Here is a 26,716-nt window from a genome sequence, read left to right as displayed (position 1 = left end):
GTTACTCTCTCCTGTTTCCAGGGAGAAAGGTATTTTATGTCACAAGTAGGAAGTATTAAAGGTTACTCGCACTACTGAAGTTTAGTTTCAAAGTTTGTGAAAATCACAAACTTTTAATAGATTAAATATCAGTTTCCCTGTACACAGCTTATATTTTAACAGGTAATGTCTTGATCTCAGCTCCATTCTTTTGACCGCTTGTTTGCTCAGATTTAAAGACGACTACATCCATGTGCCTGGCAGGACATGCCAAGTATCATAGTATGTTCACAGTATGTCAGGGATTGGAAGGGACCTCAAAAGATCATCTAGTCCAATCCCCCTGCTGGAGCAGGAACGCCTAGGTGAGGTTGCACAGGAACATGTCCAGGTGGGTCTTGAATGTCTACAGAGAAGGAGACTCCACAACCTCCCTGGGCAGCCTGTTCCAGTGCTCTGGCACCCTTACTGAGAAGAAGTTTGTTCTCAAATTTAAGTGGACCCTCTTGTGTTCCAGCTTGATCCCATTACCCCTTGTCCTATCATTGTTTGCCAATGAGAAGAGCCTGGCTCCATCCTCATGGCACTCACCCTTTATATACAAGGATACATTCGTGTCATTTAGCACAGTTTCTCAGTCAAGTTGTCACTCTGTGTGCATGGAGCCACTCTCTCTTACCTCTCTGCAAATAAAATTAAGTGCCCGGATGATTTTAATATGATGATTGCCCCCTGAAAAGTGGAGTGTATTTCCACTAACCACTAACTGCACAGGGGCTTGTCCGATTTTACACAAGAGCTCATGAACAGAAGCCCAAGTTCTAATTTTCAGGCAAACTTTTCTCCTTTTTGTGCACAATCTCCAGCAAGTTTCTTTGGGATAACTGGAGCCATCAGTTAGTTACTTATCTCTGGCACTTCACCTGTGCCTCCTGAGATATGCCATCATTTTTCATCACCACAAAGGAACACATAACATTATTTGCTCTGCAGACCTATAACAGTCAAGATTTTCATTGAAAGATTTAACTCCCTCATAGGGGCTGACACATACCATGTAAGTAATAATATTAAGGTGATACCCTTCTCTCATTAAATAGTTGTGAAAGTTCTTCAGTGCAAAGAGAGAAATAAAATACTGATTTTCTGTAACAGAAAGCAAGTTTTCCCACAGTGCAAATGTAATTTCCCTGCCTCCGTTTAAATACAGTAGCTTTTACAATCAATTTCTCACCGAGATGTTTCACAAAGTCTCAACTACATCACCCATTTCAAAGTGTGGGTGTTTTGGAGCTTTACTACAGAGTCATGTGTATTTTAACAAGTCTTTATACACTATTTTTGCCAGATGCGTAGCATCAGCAATAGTCACCTAGTCTAGGATGACCAAATTAGAAGATCAGATGAACGCACGGCCCATCCACTCCTCCCCGCAGAAGGGATGCAACAGGAACAGTGCCTGCCAGGAATGATGATGTTTGAGGGCCAAGGCCATTGCCTCCACACCAGGTTGAGTTGTAGAACATCTGCTCACCATCCCTTGCCCCTGACTTGCTCCCCACTACTGCTGCTGCTTGCTGGCCTAAGATCTCAGCACAAGAAGCTGGTTGTGGGCACAATGGAGCTCCTGAAGCAGTGGGAGCTGGCAGCATTATCTTCCTTCCAACTGCTCCAACTTACAGCGCCTGTGACAAAACCAAGAAGCTCGCTGGTGGGGAGAAGCAAAGTCTGAGCCAAAAAAAAGAAAGAGCAAAGGCAGAAGCTTTGGGCCTGTGCCTCACAGGCAGTGCTGGCGCTTCAGACACTAGAGAGAGCTTTGCTGACTGTTGACAAGCTATTTGTCTCATGCATGCTGTGCGTAACCTTCTTTTGAAGAGACATGGTGGATGGTGTTAGCAACAAAGATGCGGCTCTGCTCTTGGTGGAGAGCTGTATGTCACACACTACAGATGGGAATCACTACTGACAAATCTGCGATAAGCAGTTTGAGATTTAATTGGGGCAACAGCACAATTAATTTCTGCTCATCTGTTACTAAGCTGTAGGGTTTTATCATCTGCTACTTGAATTTTTGCTGCAAAATAATTTTTTCCTAGGAAGTGGATAAAAATAAACTCCAGTCGTAGAAATGCAGCTCAGAAGCAACGCAACAGTGTATGTAATTTGCTGTGTTCATCAGTCCAGAAGAAGAATATATGAACAGATATGAAGCAAAACTGTCCATATCAATATAGAGAACAGAACAGTCAACCAAAGGGGACAAAAAAAAAAAGATGCATTTATCAAGTCCTCAGCTCTGCTAAAAGCAGAGAAAGACACGAGGGAAGGGACAAGAAGCAAGCCTGCAGAAATTGCATTAGGAAGAATTGCCGTCTCAGACGTTATTTAAAGCAACACATGCCACGTTTCCCTGTGCAAAAGCTCAACAACGCAGAGCATCCCAATGGAAGGAATTTATCCTATGCAGATTTTTAAACATCCTCCATTACTCCAGCAAAAAGGCTGCATATTAACTAGGTTACTGCAAGCAAGTTCGAGCAAGTCTGTTCTCAAAAGGAAATAGAGGATACACAGTTCTACTGCTGCGCTTTCTGAAACTGAGAATATAGACGTGGATAGAGAGGAAATTGGCTTCCACCATCTTTATGTAAGAGATAAAAACAAGCTTCATAATTATAAAGACAAAAAACAATCATACATAAAATCAGTATAAAATGCTGAAGCCAACGTTATCATGTTTTTCTTCTGTCCAGAAGTTTCAAAAAATTTGAGCAAGTATATCCTCTGCCATGTACTTACAAATGAATGGCCTCTAGAAGATGAAAATAGGTGCATTTTATTGTCTCTTTTCCAAATACCTTAAAAAATCCAGCACAGGACAAAACCTCCAAAAATCCTCCAGTAAAACTGAGAGAATATATCACAAGAGTCAACAAATGTACTCTGAAACACAAGGGTAGAAACTAATAATAATTGTTATTGCTAAGCGTATCTTCAAGGGTATTAATAAAGTTCATACATGTAAAGAGATAGTACACAGTGCTGACACTGAGTTACAGGAACAAATGATACAAAATAAATAATGACTTTATCAAACTTTATTTACTCCCCCACCCCCACGTTATTAGACCACTTGTACTAAAGTAACACTTGTTTCCTTCTCTTTTCACCTACTGCAGTTACACATTCACCTAAATACACATACTAAAATCCAACAGCAATTTTAACAGTCTTCTTTTCTTTTCCTCCATCCTCTTGATTCAAAGCAGAATTGCTCATTAGAACAACTAGCGATTGTTTGGAGCCACAGCTTTAGCAACAGCTGTACAAACACATCAATCTCAAGTTAGGAACTCTGCCATAAGCTTCATAATAATATACTCATGTCATTTAGCTTTGGGGCTATTACAATAACTTTGGTCATTTTCTCTTTCCAAATGTTATACTGTTGAGGCCCTCAAAAAACCAATTGAGAAAGTAATGCAAGGAATTGGGAGGGAAGATGTAATGGCTAAAACAGTGACAAATGTAGGTCCTCCAAAATTCCTATATATAAAATGATCTTTACTCTTTATCTAATTAATTGATAACAGTGATAGAAGCTAATTGTACTAACATTGCTTTATGTCATAAAACATTGACTTTTTCAGTGCATGTGTTACCTGGAGCATTAATGAGCAGCGCCAGCCTCTTGCAGCCCTGTCACTGCCTGCAGCCTCCACAGCGCATAACTAGATGAGTGTAGGTGATGACAGACACTTTCCTCCCAGCTCAGTCCCACCTCAATAACTTCATTATCGAGAGCAGACTTAGATGACAGTGATTGGAAACTCAACTGGTTTTAAACTGTTTGTCTTCAGATGGAAATGTAACCTGAGCAATGCAGTGAGAGCACACATGATTTCAATAAAGGTCAGTCACACTGGAAATGTAATTTTTTTTTAAACAGACCCACAGTCAAGGCTGACTAGCAGATAGCTATCAAAAGTCACAGTGCCAAACTGCTGCAGAGATGCCTTTTCAGGATGAATTATTCTAAGGGTTTAGGAAAGGTGAAGATACTCCTCCATAAATTCACCAGTCTTGAATAAAGACTGAGTTAAAAGGAGAAAGATAACTCTTTGGTATAGATGTATTTTAAAACAAGCAAACTATAGGTTAATGGAAGATGTGCTACTTTATCTCCATGTGCAATGAAAATACACTGAATATTAAAAACTGAATCCATCATTGCCATGTTTGTTAACTCGATTACAGTCTCTTCAGGAATAAGAGGCACTGCAGAACTTTCTTTGGCATGATCAAGCCCACATCACATCCAGATTTAAAAAGCTGCATTTTGCTGTGCAGCTTTTCTGTTGTTTTTATTTCCATCAATTATTCCCAATAAAGGCTCAGGAAGAAGAAGATGATGTCATGAACTGCCTTGTTCACCCAGTCATCTAAATCTCAATTTTTTCATTCGTTACTCAGCTCTCATCCACCTAATATTACCTAAGTGGCCAAAGAGAAATTATGTGGTAGAATCATGGCAGAGCTGTTCAAGACTTGTTTGGAAGTAGGAATCAACAGGAAACAAAAAGGGAAAGAGGAAAAATACTTATTTGAAAGACAATAAAATAGAGATCTTATTGTTTGTTTTAACTAGACATGAAGTGTGGGGAGGGGAGGAAATCTGTATCAATAGTAACTTCTACAAAACAATAATTACTGATACAGTAAATCACCTTTTTAAGTTATAGACTCAACTGCAGGCCTAAATTTAGGGGAAAATAAGTTATCTGGAGGAAAACAAGATAAGGAATTTGATTAGCTTCTATTCCTTTTTCTGTTGAAAAAACATTTATTCTTTTCACTTAGTCCCCAGCATTTCATACATACAATGAATCTAGACAGCTGATCTCTATGAAGCTCTCAGGGCAAACTACTGCACGTAGTTGGGTATGTTGGGTGGTGGGTTTTTTTAACCACTCAGTCAATAAGATCAACAGGAGGTGTCCAATCCCACATTTGAATTCAAGGAAACAAAAAAAATATCTGTGGTTTAATAAAGATTCTTTACTATTCTCTGTGAGGAAATCAATCTTTACAGGGAAAGGATTGGTAATACTACTGATGTCTTTTCAAAGCAGGATGGAATATGCTTATACCACCTACATTCTGTTATTTTCATTACTTTCACTAAAGGAGAGACAGTGCAAGCCTAGATGAGCAAATTCAATGGACTGTTACAGCTGCTTGTAGCCATGTTCAAAGGTAGATTATGAACACATTGTTCATTACCAGTCTCACAATGAGCACCTAGAGGAAACTTTCGTTATGTAAGGTGATAGCTCATTCTCCAGCTGCTGCCTTGCTGAAGTAATTCATTTAAAATAGAGCTGTAACATCGCAAGAGGGAAATTAAGTTGAAATACAAGTTGAAGCAGTTCTGCTTTGCCCAATTTAAGCCCAGCCACTCAGTACAGACTCTTGAACATGATAGGAAACTGTATGCTCTGGTATGCACTGCTATGAAATCAAACTCCAACTTTCTTTCCAAAGTTTTATCAATATTCCTTCTTGTCTCTCTCAGAGAAGCCTTCTTGGCATTGACTGCTCTTTCTCCCATCATCTTTTTGAAGTTAAATCTAGAAGTTCTTCGCTACTTAACGTTTTGAATATGCTTCACTAGCGATACACAGGAACAGAGCCATCTTAGGAAAACCCAGAAATGCTTATACATAAAAGTTTGGGTTTTTTTTCTTATTACAGAAACAGAGTTACAAAGTCCTCATTATATGAAGTCTGCATTATAAACCTGACTACATTTCCTTCAGAAGAGCATACATTTTCCTTTTACATTTAAAAATAAAATAATCTTTAAAACTAGGAGTGGAGTAGCTTGCTTGAGAAGGAGCTGGGGCTAACAGGCCTGTGTTAAATTGCTCTGTTTTCATGCAGTGCTTATACAAGGTCAGAGTGGGAAGCGCTGCAGTGGAGGGAGCAGAATTCCCAGGATCAGAGGCAGAAGGCTGCCTGGGGCCAACTCCACACACACGTCAGATCCACGCTGCTGCTCAGTCTTGGTGTATTTTGCAAAGCAGGGAACACGCCTGAGAGGTACCTGAATGAAATTATGGCATTTTTAAGTGACTGGAAAGATATATCGAATTACAGGAGACAAAAAAATAGTAGTAATTGAGATGAAAATATGTATAACCATGGATCTCATCAGCTTACTCAGAGCTAAAAACTTGAGAATCTTCAGGTTCACAAGTGAAGATGGCAGTTATGAAAGGACATCAGTATCTCTCTTGCATAAGGTCCTACACCTGAAAACTTTTATTTTTTGTGAGGAAGGAAAAGAGGGGCATAGCATTTTCTGCTGGATCAGCTCCCTGGTCTGGCTGTCTGTGTTGATGCAAGGGAAGCAGCTGGATTACATGTGCAAGAACAAGGTAAATAAGCCAGCAGTATCTGACATGTTTTTACTAAACCAGAAGCAGCACCTTCAGCTAACTCTCTTGCAAGTCCTGCAGCCCAAGGATTTGAGAAAGCCATGCTGCAGGAACAGCGAGGAAGGACATACAGGTCAGGAAAGCATCACCTTTGCGTATGTAACTATATTGCTGATACATGAGCTCAGTTTCAGGAGGATTTTTGTTGCATGCTCCTGGTGGAGATGGAAAAGCACACACAGCACATACTTAACAGCTTCCATCTGTATTCTAAAAGAATAGACTTTCAAAGTGTAGAGGTGGATCTACGCCAAGAATTACACCAACCTATTAGTAATACTGGACTCTCCCACTGCATCCTCTGAGTCTGGTCCTCAGAGACCCCTTATCCTCTCTTGGACACCATTTGCTAACAATTACTCTATAGTAAAAGCATCCTGTTTCATGGATGAATTATTTCTGAGGCCTGATATACCATAAAATGTTATGAAAGAAGAAAAATAAAGCTAGTTTGATTCATACACATTCTTTTAAGCAATCTATTGCACATGTAACAAATGTATTTCTTCAAAGCCAAATGAGAACTCTCTCTACTCCTACAACCACCTTTTCTCCTCCAAAACAGCCCCCAGACAGTTAATAACTTCAGGATAAATTTTGGTTTTGTGGATTAATTCCCCAAGTTTCATCCATGAGATTTGCCTCTCAAATTTCCCAAGTGAAATACAGACTCACATGACCCACTCAGAGACTAAAACACATACATCCCATTGCTTCTTCTAGCTCATAAGGTAACTGAAAAAAGATGTTATTATTTCCAGTGTTCAGTTCCAGACTGAAACTACTCAACACTCTCTTCAGCCAGATAGCCATAAACAACTTTGATATTTATCCTCATTTGTCTCAAACGCAAAGCATTTTCAAGTTACAGGAATGGGTGGAATTACCATGAGAATTGGTTTCCTCCTACCATCACCACTGCTTTCTCCAACTGATGTCAGATAAAGGCAAAAATACAGTATTTTTAATTGATTGCAGTAGTTTCTTGCCAATTAATTACTCAAAGCCCTATTATCTTTCTCCCTACATCTGAATGCATTTTCTGTCCTTCAGATTCGTGAATAAGTGGGGAAAAAACTCAGATCATTTAATTAAACAGGAGTACATAATAATTAATTGCACATGTACTCAGAATCACAGAATGTCAGGGATTGGAAGGGACCTCAAAAGATCATCTAGTCCAATCCCCCTGCTGGAGCAGGAACACCTAGATGAGGTTACACAGGAATGTGTCCAGGTGGGTTTTGAATGTCTCTGGAGAAGGAGACTCCACAACCCCCCTGGGCAGCCTGTCCCAGTGCTCTGTCACCCTCTGTTACTCTAATCTTTTAAGGAAGAATAAAAAACTTTTTAATTCCTTAAAAATTCTTTAAGCAAAGTCGAAGCCTCAGTTAAAGTCTTCTATGAATAAGAACATGCACTATAGTACATTCTGAATATTTAACCTAAATCCCAAATTTCCAGCTTTAAGTTTGCAGCGGCCAGAAAAACTACAGATAGAATGTTTACTCTTTCCCATTCAAGAGGTGGCATAGCTACAGCTATGCCAGGGCATGCAAGCAGCCTTTGTTCCCTTACTATGAAAGGCTATTGAGCCTCCTTACAACATAGTCTGTACACACAGACATCTGTTTGTTTTTAAGAAACAGAAAGAGAACAATGAAGAATGTTTGTGAAATCATGTATACTTGCCAAAGAAGACTTTGTGCATGTCTATGATCTTAATTTATGGTAATAATGGAAAGCATCTTGCTGATTGGCATTGACTACCCACAGCACTTTATAAACATGTTTTCTAAAAATTCTTTGGAAGTAGAAAACCAGATAGATCTGAGCCTGACTAACCACTGCAGCAACAAGAGTTCAAAAATGAAGCAAATGAGCTCCCGTGAAGACAGGAGAATGCAAAGCAACAGAAAGGGGAAAAGACTCTTGCCGTGCCATTAACAGACCTCCAGCTGACTATGCAGTCAGCTCCGAGTGAGCACTTGCTGTAAAACAGTTTGCTGCAAAGCATTCTGCCTATCAATTATTATTTATAATTGACTCATTTCACTTCCATCTCCCTCCAAGATACTCTACTTGTTTACTTCGAAAAACTGGAACAATTGTTGTTTTAGGAAGTGATTGCGCAGCACTGAGGGCTACGGAGCAGCTAGAGCTAGCAGAGCTCTGTTGCTGGCATCAGAGACAATAGCCTGCCAATATTAATTCCCTCTGGCTGGTACTTTGATGCCCCCTTATCTTTTGTGGAACTACTGAGAGTTTACCATCTCACCATCATGCGACGCTATGTTCAGATGTCCCCTGTAAGATTACTTTCCATCACATCCTTGATTTCATGTTTGCAACCCTTCTACCATCCTCCCTCTCCTCATGGTCCACCAAGAACAAATGACATAAGATTATAACTTGCACTTTGCTGCTTATTTTAAGTATATGCACACAGCAACAGGTACACAAGACTTGAACCCAGTTGTAAACAACTTGCATCTGAAAAGGCAGCATCCTGACAGCTGCACCAGTTCCAGACACAGAAGGTCAGCACTGTTTTGTCCTGCAGGGATTTCAGACTGTTACATATGAGAATGGAACTTGTTCTGCAGCAACAGTCCAAATGCCAAAGACAAATATTGTTTCCGGTTAAAATTACAAGGCAGGAAGAGAAGAAAAACCACCAAAGTTTAATGTGAACTTCCGTACCCTAATGTCTGTGCTTCTCCAGTTGAGACTGAAACAGCACAGCTTTCCTCAATATTACCTTTCAGAATCAATTACGTGTCTAAATAAATTTCACACAGACCAATTTATTTCCCAACCACACATTCTTTTCAAGCTCTATTCCCCAAAATATTGCTCCTCAATAATAATTTAACAGAAATAAACGATAGATATTAAACAATCTATGATTATTTTTTTTTTTAGTTTAGCAGCAACATTCTAAGAAAATTTCTGCTAAGCTCTTAAAACAAATGACTACCATTAATAACATTTTACAGAGCAAGACTTACCATTTCTCATTTCCACAATTCAACTTGAAAAAAAAAAAGGTAGCACATGCATTTTACATGTTTTTCTGTTTTTGTTTTTGTTTTTTCTGAAAGAGCTTACTGTACAGCATTCCTAGTAGTTTACAGAGCAGATTCATTCCATAACTGCTCCCTTTCCCATACAGGTCCTTTCTGTTATACTCTGCATTTTTTTGACTGCGGTCAGAGGGAGGGGGGAGTAGAGGCAGAGAGAGAAGGAGAAAAGAAAGCATCTGACTAAACTTCCATGATTTGAAAACATTCCCCAACCAACCAACCTTCCTCCTCCCAGCCCATTATCTCTCTTGCACATATTTGTACCTAAATCCAGGATCCAGTATTTGCAGCCACTCGGCTGCCCGTTGCCGCAGCAGGTAGGATTTACTGAGTGAAGCGATCCCAGAGTGTCAGTCTGTTTAATCCTGTTTGGCATGGTGAGGAGTCAGCTGTTCCGACACCCACAGCTTACAAATCACCTACTCGCCTGCACCCTAGGGATGTGTTACAGCTTCTCCTGGAGATGTTCACCCAGATAACATGACAAGCGATGCCATCAGATTGAAGAAGCTGCTGTTATCTTCTCAGCCTGGTTTAGCCCCCTGCCCTGCCGTCAGAGCAGCTCCTCTCTTCTAGGGATGCTCTCCTCTGACTCACTAAGCACAGTTCCAGTCTTTAAATTCACATGTGGGAATAGCCAGATGCAGCAGATTACACTCTACCGTAACTACCCTAATTGAGGCTCAAGAAGATCTTAAAAAATACAGCAAAGCGGCTATTTTTCCTCTCAGCCTTCAGAAGAGATGCAGTCTAGTACCTCTACAAAGTTTTATAGTCACTAGAATGAAAAAAAACAACCTTTAATACCTCTTCTTTAGCATTGTGCATAGTTAGCTTTTAATGCTCTAGCTAAAGCCATAATTACAAAAAAGATGCACTTTTCTGGTCAGATAAACCATGCAGCGTTTGTCCTGGAACTTCTATTTTCCTTGACAAAATCTGTATCAAACAGAACAGATCCTGCCCTTAACTTCATCCTCTCTTGAAATAAAAAAACCCAAACACTAAAAAATCCACACCTTTTGATAAATTTATTTAAAATCTTGGCCTGGTTTAAATTGCATTTCAGATCTGTTCCCCTCTAAACTCATATCCCGCAAAACAGATTTCTAGTTCATCAAACTGTCTTCCTGTTAAGTGAAACTCTGTGTATTTCTTTTCTTTTCTTATCTATGCCTTCCTAACCAAGTGTGCCACACATGCATTTGTCCATAAATACTCCTTTCTTTTTTAAGCTAAACACTTTACAAAACTAGAAAATATGTTTGGTTTCTTCCCTTGGACACATTGTCATCTAATTTTAAAGGACATACAAAAAGCTACATTCATTAGATAGATAAACAGCTATGAAGCCAAAGCAAGGATTAAATTTCTGCAAAAACAGAAATGAAATGCTTCCATCATATTGTCATGAAAAAAGAGCCCTAAAATGAGACTGGACAAACAGTACTGTAAAGTACACAAGTATGTAGTGAGAAAGAAGAAAATAAATCAGTGAAAGGGTTGCCAATGATAATAGCAGAAACAATGCATTTAATGCAAGCATAAATAGCCATTTTATGTGGAGCTGGTAGCACACAGGGTCCCAGAGTCAAAGCTGGCTTACCATTAGCACTAAACACAATTTGAGTACACACACATTACTCTCTGATTGCAGCACTGAAGAGCTGTGCTCACCCTCCACCTGAAACCAAAGTTTCTTCATGTTTCTAAGGAAAGCCACCCTAAATTCTGCATTAGTTACTCCTTCATAACCTCTTGCACTGAAACCATGAATTCTGATTCTTGAACATCTTGAACATTTTTCTTCTGACTCAAGATGACTTTCAAATGACGCTGAATTCCTAAGTTGGGGGGGGGGGGGGGGGAGGCAAGAAAGCAGCAGAAGGAAAAAACCCTCTTTCTTCAGGATAAGTGATCTTTCTTGTTTGCCACCTATGGTGAGACTTCCACTCAGGCTAGTTTATTCTTCAGGAAACTGTAGAACATCTGAAAATGATTATAGTTTCTAGTTGAGTAAGAAAAAAAAATAAATGAAACAATCCCTTTCCTCTACTCTCCAACAGTTCCCACGCACATCGAATACACTAAAGAATATCCAGCCATACTTATTGTAGTTATACTCTCACGTCTTTAACATTTAGGAAAAGTTAGTGAAGTTATCGCTATACCTTTGAAATAGTGATTGCCATATGAAAGAAAGCTTCTGACTAAACCACAGCAAAACTCATAGATAAAGCCAGTTTTGGATTGGTTTTGGTTTGCTTTTTAACTGCATGTAGATTGACCTTATAACACCAATAATACATAAAGGAGGATATTTTAAATCCTCTGGGAACCACATTATTTGCAGATTGCTATTGCAAAAAGTTATCTATTCCTACTGAAATAAAATACCATTATTTTAAGGTTTTGCTTTGGCCCTTTCTTTTCTCAGAAGACAAATCTGACAAGTAAATCAAGGGGGAGAGAATAACCACATGAACCACTACATTAAGCGTATTTCACAGGTTGCATGGTTAAGAATAGAGGATCACTGGTATTCAGTTGTCTCTGATGCATACAATTGTTGTAAAAAACAATTGCTACACAGCAACACTGGAGTGGAGACAGCAGGCTCTACACGAATGTGCTGCAGAGTGAATGCGGGTATTAGGTAAGAATTTTATTAAAAAACATCTCAATGAGTATACTGAAACAACAGCTAAAGCTTTCTTATGGTCCAAGACAGAAAGCTCAGACCCATAACTCCTCTTACCAACGTATAAGCAAAAGGGAGATAAATTCTACATCACAAACCCAACATTTCTTAATTTAACATGCAGAAATCATTATTTAGTACCACTGTCATCTTAGATTAGACTTGAAGACCTGAAGATGTATCATAGTTCTCAACTTCCATCTGAGACAGTGACCTGTATCAATATCTGGAATTTTAAGCCCAAACAAGCAGCCTATTAATGCCTTTCTAGGATTTACTCCAGGCTCTACCACAAAGCTCTCTTTGTCCTTTAGCTCCATCAGCTTTTCTGTATTCCAAAGCCTTATCCTGCATTAGCTCTCCCTGTCTGCTACACAGCTCTTCCTGCAAGGAAGAACACATCTACATGGAGAACACCTTTAGGCCAGGGGTGTCAAACTCATTTTCACCGGGGCCCATGTCATCCTCACGGTTGCCTTCAAAGGGCCGAATGTAATTTTAGGACTACATTTATACAGTCTTAAAATTACATTCAGCCCTTTGAAGACAACAGCGAGGCTGATGTGTCTTCCCCCAGTGAAAATGAGGCTGGGCACAGAGCAGACGCTCAGCACAGGAGAGGCTGGATGGCACAGCCCATTGCACAGCAGCACTGAGCTGCCCCCACCCTCATCCTCTGCTTAAATGTTTGTAGACCCCAGCCCAATGGGACAACAAACTTTGATCAAATTAGCAAAGAAAAAAGCTCATGCCATTTGTCAGCATTTAAAATAGTATTTTTTTTTAAAAAAGTAAAAATTAACTGTTTCTTTTTTAACTCACCTGTGCAAAGCAGAAATGAGCTTTCTTGATACACATTTTATATAATTTCCTTTAACAAAGAACAGTTACCAGCTTCATTTCTGAAAACAAAGTGCTGATCAAAGGCCCTTCAGACCCTTAGCAATTTAAGACATTTCTGTTACTTAAACCTGTGACGAAGTAAGTGTTCAGGTAAAAATTTTGTCAATGGCTATTTCACGAAGGTTTAAAAATTTCAGGCAAAAGAGGCCTCTCACTTTTAAGACAGCATTTTGTAAGAAAGACTACATCCTGGTGAGTAAACAAACAAACAAAACAATGAGAAGAGCGCTGTATATCCTCAGCAGATAATGTAGCATATGCTTTGTATGATATACATAAATGAAACATCACACACCTGTATCTGTTACTACGGTGAAGAAATGGGATCAGCTTTCTGTAGTTCATCTTGGGTTTCACTGATGGACAATGTCAGACTGTCAAAACCATTTTAAACCACATTTTGCCAGCTCACCCCAGCACAGAAGTATCAGCTCCTCACTCTCTGCCATTAACAGCCAACAAGGAGGTTGCTACAACTTCAGCTTCACAGGTACCAGATCCTACTGCAACACATCTGCAACCACTGTTTGCCACTGTACCAACCTCCCTATGGAAGTGCTGCCTTCTCTGAGGGCATCATTACTAGTCCTGCATGTCAAATGGAAACATTCATGCCTTCTTTCCCTTAAGAGGACAACTGGAGTTAAACTGTGTTTCTTGTACTCCAAGACATATGCACGGCAATAAAAATAACAACTTATATTAAAACAAGCATTCCAACCTCATCTTTCTAAGGCCCCATTACATTTTACACCATCTTGGAGAAAACAAGCAGAACAAGAAAGGGAAGACAGCAGAATGCAGAAATTTCATTTTTAAACACTTGTTGTGAGTTGCCTCAGAGCCTGAAAAAGAAGCCGAAGAGCCAAACTTTTTACTTCAATATGCCTTTGGTGAAAAAAAAAAAAGTTTCAAAGATTCTAGCATTAAAAAATGCAGCTTCAAAATTCAATGCTGTTCTCAAACCAAACTAAATCTGTCCTCTTCTCCCAAATCTTCCCCCTTGTATTCCAGACATTCTATTTATAAAAGCAATTAATATATTTTAAAATCAGTACTACAAAGTTATTTAAAAAAATCCTTGTTCATCTTAAGAGCAGAGAAGTGTACACAAGATAGTTGAAATTAATAGAAGAATAAATTCTCTATTCAGTTCTGCCAGCATCTAAATGTCATAATTTTAAAACCATTTTTGAGGTGATCTATGAGACTAATGCTTTCATCATTTAGAAGTGCACAGTTCTACGATTTTGAGTCATGTTTTTGCATATGGGAGAGAGAAGATTCTGCCATTTCCAAAACTGTGCAGGACCAAAGACCAACCAGACCCAGGAGCCAAAGTTAGACATAAATCCCTAACTAGTAAAATTCTTGACCTAAATTAACACTGCACAAACCAATAGGAATTTTATTTACAATATGAGTTTCTAATTAAAAAAAAAAAAAAACAAAAAAACAACAGTAAGACTTTGCATACAAATCCTATCTTTGGCAAGTTAGACTCTGTGCCACACACGAGAATACCCTAAACACAACCCAAAAATTGTAAAATGGCAAAATGGCACCTATTAATAAATCTGAGGTTGAGTCTCCAAAGGTGAGCTCCCACACTATGGTTAAAATTCTGAACGGAGCCTAACTTTGCCTTTTCCACAGTGTACAATGTGTCCACAGTTTAACTGCTTGGAGCACAGCTGTGCCACTGGGATCTGGTTTCTTCAGCTCCGGGCACAAAGATCACCCTGTTCCCAAAAAAATAGCCTCGCTGCCTCTCAGTCTCATAGATAACACTGCCGGTCTGCAAGGAGCGGAATCATCACAACAGTGGCTCTTTGGACTCACATTCAGCGCCTTGTTTCCTGTTCTTTACCACCAGTGCTGTCAGCTGCCAGAGACATTTAAATTGAATCAGTTAGAATTTGTATTTTGCAATGAATTGTGTGAACATCCTTAATTTAAGATTTCCAAGAACCCCTTTCAAAAATACTGGTGTGTTTCAATAAAAAAACCCTACCAACAACTGCCTCTGACAAAACATATAGTCTATATAATTAGCTGGCAAACCTGGAAAAGCATATTCTGACTGAGGGTAAAGAGATATTTTCCACGGGGTGATTAATAACCTTCCCTTCTACATCTGGGGTAAAGCATTTGTCAAGAGCGACTGATATCAAGACACTGAAGTACTCTGGCTTTAATTAAAACTACTGGGAAACGAACCATTTATCCAACTATTCAGTCACCAAGGCCAGGATCTAAACAAGTCCCTCCTGTCTCCAGCTTTGCAGAACACACCCTAGCTGTTGCTCACGCCTACAGTAAGAAATGATATCGAAAAGCACATGACATCATAAACTCTCTCCCATCTTAATCATTTGGCTATTATTTTCTTGAGTTTTTAATTTTATTCTGTGCTCTAGCCAAGGAATTGGAGCCTGTATGCTGCTCCCAAGAATGCAAAGGCCTTTCAAAGAAATGATGAGACGTTCAGGGTCCCTGGTCTTCTGTTTATCCGGAAAAGCTTTGGGAAAATTCTGACTCCTCAACAGTCACCACTGCAGCATGCCAAATCAGCTTGAAGGATCCCAGCCACTGTCAGCAAAACCACAACAAACCAGCTTCAGATAATTCAAACAAAATCTTTTGGATGAGTTTAAGGAATGTTGTAGCACAGACACTCACTACTTAGTGAGGGGTGGGAGGGGAGAAGAGATATGCCATCCCTCGTCTCTCTATTGGAGAAAACACAAAAAGTGTTCCAAGCGAGAAATATTTGCTGTCCTAATGAGACATATTGAAGAAACACTCATATTTGACATTAATTTTATTATCCAAGTTACCCTTAATCATCCTTTTTTTTCTTCATTTGAATTTTCTAACTTAGTCTCCTCCACTATATTTAAAACACCCTTTCTCTTCCCTTCTCACTACAAAGGAAAAAGGAATCAGCCTGTTGGCGTGAAAAATATCTGGTCAAAACAAGGTTTAATTTTCCAAATCAGTTTTAACTGCACATACAGGAGTTGGAATTCTTTTTAAAATAAATTTCTCATCTGATTATCTTAACTGGAAAAGCATGCAAAGACAAAAGGAAAGGGTAAGAATATATTCATCAGAAGTGTTCAGAATCTTGAATTATATTCTTGACTCAGAGTTAATACTTTTAAGTCACTTAAAAGGAAAATGAACAGGACTAGTAACCAAACTAGGTCATTAAAAACAAAAGAAATGCTTTTAAAACTGGACATGTACTTCCTGTAAGAAACACTGATGCTGAAGCTCCGTACGTATGCAATCGGAGCAATCGCTTCTGGGAGCTGTGTGGGCTACCTGCTGGCTGGCATTACTAACCAAACCAGCTTTCTTATTTCCCTTCCGCTAAGTTCATATTGTACAAATGCATTTTGGTTAGTTACAAGGGGTTTTCATCAAGGCCCCTCCTCCTTTTGCCTCTGTTTGGTCCCGCCTCCCAGCAGCCATGTGCAGGTAACAGAGCAGGTGAAGTCGCCCAGCGCTGCCGGGGATGGCAGATGGAGCCACCACCCAACACCTCGCTGCTTCGGGAGCACGAAAGGCACATAGGCACTGAAAGCACCTGTCTGGACTTCAAACGTTAGCATTTAACAAAGAACCTTACATACTTTCACAGCTTTATTATATTAAAAATTCCTTTAGCAAAATGAAGTGATCTCCGCAGTTCCTCCACACTATATGTAACCAGAGAGGAAAATCTGAAATGGGCATTTTTCTCTCTCTCTCTCTCAGCCTGGATTACACATGCTGCACTTTTGTAAATTATAAAACCAGATTTTTTACTAAATAGATTTAAGTATATTTGGAGGCTAGCTTTGCCACAGGGAGAAGAGAAGGAAGAGAGCAAAAAATCCAGAGGACAGGGGTTTATTATTCTACATTGCCTATCAGATGTTAAAACACAGAAACACTAGAAAATGTGTGTTGCCAAACCATTCTGCAAATGTGAGTGTTTCTGCATAGTAATTAACATTTTTAAAATATTTACTCTGAATTTCAGATGTGGAAGAATTCAGTCCTGAAAAAGATAAAACATTTCTGGTTAGGGTACACCATATACCCATTTAAAAGGAAGTTTGCTCTGTACCAAAAAATTAACACAATCACGCAGTTCACAAAATTGAAAAGGGTGTACTTTTTACAAATTACATCATCACCACTTACTAGAATTGTGAAAATGCAGTTACGAAATAGCCTCTCTAATTCTATGCTTTAGATATTTCAGAAAACAACTATACTCAGTAAATACAACAGTGCTACTTTTGGACAGCAATTAAAATTTAGGTGCAAGAAAAAATTTTTAATTGCCACAGAATATTTGCACATTTTCTTTTCCCAGTCAGTTCATCCTGGAAAAACCATGCTGTCATGGTAGGAGTTTTAGATTGGTAATAATGTTAGATTTAATTTTAGATTGGTAATAATGCACAAAAAAAATCATATAAAAAGACCTAAAGAGACTCTATCTCCTAATATGCACGCCTCTTGATGACAAAAATAGGAGGTTGCTATTTTTAAGAACTTAAACTTTTCCAAAAGGGAATACTGTTTTACAAAGGTTCACAATCTGACAAAACCGTGCTGTCGTCTTCTGCAATTCAGAATGGCATTTTGCTTTATAAAAATAATAAAATTCTTCTACATGAAAGATGACACTGTCAAAATAGACAAATTACTTATTTTCATATAAAAAGTATTACAAAACTGTAAATGCTTGTCATTGCCCAAACAGCTTCAATAACAGAGTAAAGCTTTGTTATTCCACAAACAGCAAAAGAGATGATACTAAAATACGACTACTATTAATTTACTCCAGCCCTAAGGATTGTAACCTCAGCATAGTTTTATGAAGATGAGGTGAGTGAGCACTGGATCCCATAGCCTGGGCTCTCACCTGGGCAAGTGACCAGGACACAAAGAGGACACAGCACTTACGTCCCCCCTGGGTATCATCTGCTGTAAGCACCTGTTCTTGAGATGTTACTCTGGGGCTGTACCCAGAGCTCCGAGTCGGTGATTTCCAATTCGATTCTGGTACGGCTGCATTTAGTCCTGCCACATCTTTAGGATGAAAGGATAAAGACACCTAAGCCTGTTCTACTAAATCAAACAGCATTTAGTGGATGTATTTTGTTATCCCTCAGACAATGTGAAAAGTTAGCACAAAACACACTAGTACAGACCAACAATCAAGTCAGGTCATGATGAATAAACTCTTCAAAATAGATTAGTTACTGACACTGAAAAATTTAGATATGTGGTTAACAATTTGGTGGCTTTCACCAATCAAGCTTTTCTGTTTAATATTGCCTAAAGCATACTTCAATCTGGTCAACCAGTCTTCAGTCTTTTCGTGGCACTATTCACTTATTGCAACAGCCTCTTTTACACAGTTTGCTCTAAGAATTCCATCACTTATTTGCCTGACTTCCGTGTTAGAGAATGATGAATTTAAGTTAAATAGTTGTCACAGATAGAGAAAAACATCTTGCTATTTTTACTCAAAGTCAGGAGAAAACACAAGTATGTCCCAAATTTGAACTATACCTATATCAATGAATGTGCACTTAAAATTGTAGCAAAATGTTGCATAATGAAGCAGTGATTTGAAACCAATGCCAACAACTTATGAGATGGCAACGGCATCTGGTAAAAAGCTTCTGGTAGAGTTGCCTTAAAAGTGATGCAACACGTCTGGTTTAGCACGCACAACAGAGACTAATATTTTACTATGTAATTGCAGGAGAAGTGAAATTAAGCCAATGGTACATGGACTTTCAGCAGCCTCCTCATAAAAACAGAACTGGAGGAAGGTAGTAGAATACTAAATCCTGCTACTTCCACCTGCATGCAGTGATGACAACAGATTATGTGATTTAATATGATGATGTCCTGAAACGGGTACAAGAGCATCAACTCTAGCCTGCTCCTCAACAATTTTCTCCTCTCCACTAAACACAAAACACATACATACTCCTCCAAATACCAAATTTAAGAATATGAACCACAGCAGGAGAAGTGCCAGAAAATTAGAGAATTGGAAAAAGAACAGGAGACCTTATGGACACTCTCAATATTATACAGTTCCGTGACACAAGGAAAACGTATCAGGTGAAATTACCCAGATGGTCCTTGGAAGTGAACAGCCACCCCAGCTGCAGAAAAATATACACCAACAGCTCCTTGTCGGCTGCCACAAACAAGGCAGTTAGCACACAGCTATGACAACTCCATGTGTCCAGGAGCACTCTCCTGCCCAAATATGTGTCCCCAGCCCCACTCTCCCTGTCCCTCACCACCCTGCCAGGCTACTCCCTGATTGAAATAGAAGAGAAATTCCTTTGGGTTGCTCCCAGGTGCTCTTCAAAGCACTAGCTCTGAAGATTTACTTAAGCCAAAGCCAAATATGGGTAACAAAGACAACCTCACGAAGTAATTCTCAACACTGAAGCAACCTTTTCATCAGTTTGTAGCAACCGAAGAGGGACAGTTAAGGAAAACAAATACCACTCCAGGATGTTTTTCTTCAATTGCAACATATGAACAACATATGCAGGATATGATTTTAGTTTCCACTCTGTTCTGTCTCAATACCTTGGTAAGAAAAAGAAACTGCTGTCAGAGAAAGGCTAATTGCAAGCAAAATAACGGCTCTCTGGGGAAATCTAAAGCCATCAGAATTGCTGGTTTATATCCACCTTTTACCCCCCAAAGATCAGCTGTGCAAATACATCTGTTCTGAAGCAGATACTTTTTACACACTGATTTCCTTTCCAACTACAATATATGAGAGAGATATATTTGGCAGCTGCCTTGGACCAAAAGTACATTCAAGCCAGCGTTATAAAATTTATTCTTTTTCTCAGCTGTAATACTGAGCTCCCAAGCATGGCAAAAAGCTTTTGTTAGCTATGCTCAAAAATTCCAGAGCCAGATTAGCCACATACTTATGCCCACAGAGACAGCATGGGAAACACAGATATACATGACAGGTCTTCCTGGGCTGGGTTATGATAAAAGAATAGTGCAGGAGTTAAAGGCAGGTTTACATTGAAATCAATGTGAAGATGTTTCAGAGGACATATAAACTTGATTTAGAGAGAACTCTTCTAGAAATTCAAATTGTGAGATTCACTGAATCTCCTTATCTAGTTTAGGACTGCACAACGGCAAGGAAGCAATTCATACAGACTTTACTGTTTATTCAAGGCTGAATTAGAATTTGGCTATTAACTCTGACCATCTGATAGAGTTTGGCTATAAAGCCCGAGGCAAAGATTATGATCTAATGGACCACAGTCAATTGCTGACATTTTATTTAAGTTTACTTATGCTCAAACCACGTTTTTAACTGCAAACACAACTAAAACCACACAGTGGGAAAGTCAGGATAGAGAATTCTTGTTTTACTTATACTGAAGCTATTTTATTTACCTGGACTAAAGCATAAGAACATCTTTGAAAAACCACACACACAAAACTTGAATTCAAATTATTTTGCTGCTATTAGGCTAGTAATGTTTTTCGCAAAATATTTGTGATTACATGGAAATTTATGATTTATTAGGCTTTCAAAACAACTGATAATTGTGAAGTTGAACCTCTGTTCAAGCTCAAGTCTGCCTGATAAATAAATTGAACCGACACTCCAGCATGGCTTTCACAATCTTTTGCTAATTTAGACAAGAGCAGTGTGAAATCCAACTGACTGCCTGGCTTTGCCTCCCGGGAGGTCCTCATAAGGCTTTCTATCAGCTGGTTATCTGGATGGGCAGCCTGTTATTTGGAAATTTTATGAGGAAGTAATTGATTCATCAATAAACAGAATTTTTAGATTAACGTTTACTGCCTTACACAACTACAACATATTCCTTGATATTTCTGCAGCAGATCCCTCTGTGGATGGTGTCCTGGAAACTACAGTCCAACCCCCCCGCCCCGTTTGCCACATGGTCCCAAGGCGACAAGGCAAAGCAAGAACTGGACCCGCTCATTGTCGGGAGTGACTTTCCCTGCTGACCTGGGCTGTAATTCATTTCCTGCAGCTGCAAACTATGTCAGACAGTCCCACAGGCAGCACTTTGGCTCAGAGCCACGGGTGGAGATCCTTTTTACTTACACATGGCCCATGCTTCCCTTCCTCGCAGTCTCAGAACAGCAAATCCTCCCCTTCTACAGCCTCTCTCTGCTTGTAAGCAAAAAATCGCTGCCCAAGTCACCCTTCTTTTCTCCCACTACAAACAGGAAGCTCATCTTCATTTTTTCAAACTGGATTCCCATTTCACTCAATCAAATTCTGCTGCTGCTGCTATCCAGAGCTTCCTCTTCCTACATAACAGTATTTGGACTCAATATGGAAACACTCCACTTCTCAATCATAACTTTCAAAGCTCTCAGTCATACATGAGACGTTTTACCTTTCTTCCCTTCCCCTTTCATCTAATATTAATATTCTGAATATAAGTTCTCCACTTGTGCAAGAGCAAGCTTACTTAATGTAAAAAAATCACGACTTGTTTTACCGCACTCCGTGGCCTCAACTACCTCTTTGCTGGGGAAATATCTCTAGATCGCCCGTGCAATTATTTTTTTCTTAATTCCTGAATATGAGGTCCCCACACCAATTCAAGAGCTCTGACACCTGCCCAACACCACTCTTTTCCATCTTGTGAGTGCAGAAAAGGGCTTACTACACAGGTCTTTAAACAAATTTGTCAGCCTCTCTCAGACAGTGTCAGCCATTCAAGCCTCCTTATTATGGTAGTTCATTGGGAGAGACCACATTTCAAAAAAGAGAGAGACTTCTGAAATAACGTTTTTCTGTTTATGGCACCAGTCAGGACAGTATCCTGAGAAAAGCCAGTATTTGGTATTGCAGTGTGTGATATGTCCCAATGTTACAAAGACAACACCTTCCAGATCTGACCAAACCTATACAGACTCCTGGATTGTAAGGACGTATGAAACATGAACACATTGTACCTCCAGGTAAACAAAAGATCTCTGTAGCCAAGTTTTGAACTAAATAGCCAGTAATACGAACTACCAGTTAGACATGGTTCCAAAAACACACAGAGCTTTAAAGAAGGCATGTAAATGTAAGCTTCATGAGCAAGGCTTCTTGCAGCCTTTGTAACTCTCTCAACAGCAGCATCTACAGAAGAAATATAATGGACTATCACAGATTCTTCAGAAGTACTCATGAAATTGGAAGAGACAGTGCAGTTGTGATTTAACAGGAAAGATATTCATAAACAATTTTAAATACCTGCCAATATTTCTGAGCTTACAAGTTCAATTTTGTTGCACTGAATCCTGTCCCCTGCCCTTTACCCAAAGCTCTGTGACTGTGTAAATGCCCTGAAAGCAAAGGAAGAAGAACTGCACATATAAAAAGGATGTATCACAGAATGAAAATAAACCCTTGTTAAAAAAACAGAGAAGCACCAAATAAAAAAACCAGGAACATTCTTTTTCTTCCCACACCCAATAACATGTGGGGAATCATTGCAAAAAAAATTGCTGCCTTATGTATTACTTGTGAAAAACATGTTCTTTCAAAGCTAGTAATTTATTTTTTGTAGAGTGTACCAACTGTTATTCAACCTCTTCACTACCCACTTGTTTGTCGTCTTCCCCATTATAAAAGGGATTTAGACATTTAAAAATGTACTCATCTTTAAACTGCACAAAGTGATTAAATAACCCAAATAACTTACAAAAATAGGTTTGATATCCAGCAGAGCAAGCAAGAGGTTTGGAACCTGCAATCAACTCTCCCCCTAAATGACTATCCATGTAGTAAATGTCTTTTTTTTTCTATGTAATGCCTTCCCCATACAAAATGTTTGTTATCTTAACTACTATAATACAAAATTTTAAGATTGAAGATACAGCAAATGCATTGATATTGATTAAATATTTCAAGTAATACATGGTCTCAAAGGACAAGTAACACCCAGACATGTAGGCAAGTGATGAGAGTCATTTTCTTCTGACGTGAGTTCAAACCAACGTTACCTTTCATGGCTGACAGATAATATGTAGACCAACAAGGAATGACAGAGATCAGCTGTCAGAGCTAGTCTTCACTGAACATACTTTTTGCTTTAGTAATCTTCCATTTTACTCTACTTTGGATAATAATTTCAGATTATTCAAGGCATTAAACACTACCCAACATTTCTGTACTCAGTGATGAAACGTGCTTTTAAACAACTTAAGAATCAGCTGTAAATTTGAAGAGGTTTGCAATTTCAAAACTGTGAAGCTCACTGCACCTCTGATATGCTGCAGCTTTGCAACGTGTTTAGTTGGCAAACGATATTGATAAACACTGTTGAAAAGATCAAAACTGTAGAGCCCACAGATACTGAAAGGAGTGCAAAACTCTTCACTTCAACATGCCATTCGTACAGGTTAGGCACTCAACATCCAAGCAGCTACCACCACCACTTCTGAGGGTGATCACCTCCTTTTCCTTCAGAATTACATAAAACCTCTCTTGCCCTGAGCCTCTCACAACAGCTTGCGATGCCCAGCATGCACAAACTCCACACTCATGTCCTACTGCATGTGGCTTAGCCCATGAACTGTACAGAATTACTCGGACCTGATGCTCACGCTGTGAGCCTGACATATTTCACATATTTTCAGACTTAAAAACTCCAGAGGGCAATATCCTAATTTGTTGAATCATTCAAAAACTCTGAAAGTTTTAGTGAATTATGGTAAAAAAAAAAAATAAATCCATATTTAAAAGACTGAAGTTGCAGAATCGAGCACTAGAAATCTAGGAAATACAATATTTAAGAGTTGCCCACCCAAGTACATGGACTTAAATTATATTTATTTATTTTTAGAAATTCATACCTCAATCAATGACCACAATGAATAATTCTGAGAAGATCACCTAACTGTTTTACCATTCTTCTGATTAGCATGTTCCCCAATGCCTTACTTAAAGATCTCCCATCAAATGCAGCACTAGAGAAGGAATAACTGTTTTGTGGGATTGACTGAGGTACTTTTCACTATGGGGGAAAAATAAAATCAAAGCATTCCACTAATGTTGCTTAATTCTTGTAACCCTCTGTGTAATGAATGCTATCAACCTCTTTCAAGCAACAGAAAGTTGAGGTAGAGACTGAAGTCAAATGTATCCAGTGTTTTCAAGTACTCAGTCCAAAGTTGTTCAGTTTTATGGTTCTTTTTTTTTTTTTCCCCTCCCCAGATTACTTAGCATTATATATTAGTTTGCATGTTCAAGACAGTTCACACTGACTTCAGGGACAATCATATGCACGGGAAACTTTACAAATCAAACATCCAGCTCCTAAAGCCTGACACTCAGTAATGTGGGAATAAACAATTGGCAGCTGCTTCTTATCAGCTGGGGTTTGGATGGCTTGCCATAACATCCCACAGGAAGTCTGTGCCAGAGGCAGGGACAGAAGTCATTTCTGAGGTTGCATTCAACCCTGCAAATCATGCTTGTTCTAGCAATGGCCTTTTCCTCTTCAGTCTCCATGATTAATATAATTAATTAATCCTCTTTATTTCAAAGCAACAGGTCAAACAGAAATTAAGTTTATAATGCTCTGCTCCATTTACCCCAAACAAACATTACAGGAAAAAAAAAGCAATACAGTTTATGTCGACTGGTTTGATGAATAAAAGCAACCTCTCAAAGACAAAAACAGCTCTGTCTTTCCCTTGGGACTCTGACAGGCTCAGTGTTCTTCATATAGCATATGTTGTCCAGTATAGTCTGCCCCTCCTAAAAAAATTCTATGCATTCAAAGGTAAAGTCTCCCTAGCCTGAAAAGAAATTGAATTTATCAGTTCTGTGAGCATTGGTAAAAAACCCCAAAATATCCTGTACAACATTTCCATTATTTCACCCCCTAGTCAAAGTAAGAAATGTTTCAGTAATACCTAACAATATTTTCCAATTCTGTCATCAAAACAACTTCGAACTTGCTCTACCCAAACGGTTATAGGTCACAAAATAACAAAAAAAGTATTAAAACTATAAGGCTCGATTCCTCAGACACTCCCCCACCCTCATCACCCTGCATTCAGGAAGTTCCTGCTGTGCCTGCTCTTAATGTAAGAAACACAAACTCTCCCCACTTTTAGCCAAGCATATTTATACAGTGCCTGAAAATACTGGGAATGTGCTAGCTGAGATAGACTGAAAAATTGAAGAATTTGTGGTCATATTTATGAAAAACTTTCCCAAACGAGAATTTTGTGTTTTGGAAAACAAGTCTTCCCCAACAACACTTTCCTGCTTAGCCTGTTACTTGCAATAACGAACTTTTTGAAATGCATCTTTTCCCCCAGCATGTGATGAAAAATCTTCTAATGAACTTTTTTTCTTTTTTTTTTTTCTTTTATTAATTCACATTGCTTTCTGCTCACAGGTTGCAAATTCAAATAGTTGCAAATGAAGCAAGCGAGCATTTTCTCTAATAACTATGCTGTGAGCCTGGGAATTTTACTGAGCACAATAAAAGTTTAAAAACTTTCCAGAAATTATCAGATTTTTGTTGCATCCTTCAGGGGCACATTCTGTCATGCATGTGAATGAACAAAGTAAGATTCTAGTGCTTCTCTGGAAAAAAGGATGAATCTACCATTGCTACACTAGTTAAACTCTCAGTTAAGTAAAATACGGAAGGCCAAATGGCCAATTCCTGTGTGCCAGGGCATATGGATGTGTATGTTTACCTTTTCCAATGCTGAGCCTGACGTTGCCATGACTTCTTAATGCAGGATTTCTCAGAAGCCATTGATGCTATATATTGGAGGTTTTCTCCTCACCTCCACCTTCCAGCTCACAACAGGTAAAGATTTCCCTGTCATCACAGCTTGATCTTACACAATATAGAACTGTTTACCAACACAATTTGTGTAAACCTCTTTCCTGTCTTCAGCCAGATTTTCACTGAACACAGAATTGCTGACTGCTTCTTTTGGAATAAACAGTGTGGCCACAGGTTGCTAAAAGCATTGCGTTTTATCTAATTAAAAACTAGAAACTAAACGAGTGCCAGAACACCGAAGTGCCCGATTGCACAGTACTCCCCACTAGCCAAATCTCGCGCTGCTGACGACGAGACTTTGTTTCCATCATTTCTTACCTTTGTGGTTAAAAATCCCCTCCATCTCCATGCTGCTGCGAGAGTGAGCGATGCAGAGGGACCCGCAGGGGACCAGGCCTTCTGCAGCTGGGGACCGGTCTGTGGTTCGGACCAGACACCAGTCAGGTTTGTCATGGGGCCTCTCCAGGACCTCCACTGTCTGCCCGCGGCGGATTGTCAGCTCATTACTGTTGCAGGCGGTGAAGTCGTGGATTACCACCGTCAGCTCGCACCCACCAGACAACTGTGAGGGGAAAAACAAGAAGAAGCCAGATGAATGCTCGTTATCAAACCATCCGTCACGCACTGTTACCTATTTAGGATTCCTGGCACGATTCGTATTTTGGATGAGATAGCAAGCTTCTG

At 39.2% G+C, this 26,716-nt stretch overlaps 1 protein-coding gene across 1 annotated transcript in view; it reads right to left on the bottom strand.

The window, feature by feature from the left end:
• TRIO (trio Rho guanine nucleotide exchange factor) overlaps positions 1 to 26,716 on the bottom strand; it is a 255,207-nt gene that overhangs the window by 42,907 nt on the left and 185,584 nt on the right. Inside the window, exon 34 of the mRNA XM_080338767.1 lies at positions 26,351 to 26,594. Coding sequence (XP_080194893.1) covers positions 26,351 to 26,594 — 244 coding nt within the window. The remainder of the gene's footprint in view (positions 1 to 26,350; positions 26,595 to 26,716) is intronic.

Source organism: Nesoenas mayeri (genome assembly GCF_963082525.1).
Source record: "Nesoenas mayeri genome assembly, chromosome: 2".
Lineage (NCBI taxonomy): Eukaryota > Metazoa > Chordata > Aves > Columbiformes > Columbidae > Nesoenas > Nesoenas mayeri.
This window is presented reverse-complemented; position numbering and strand designations above follow the sequence as displayed.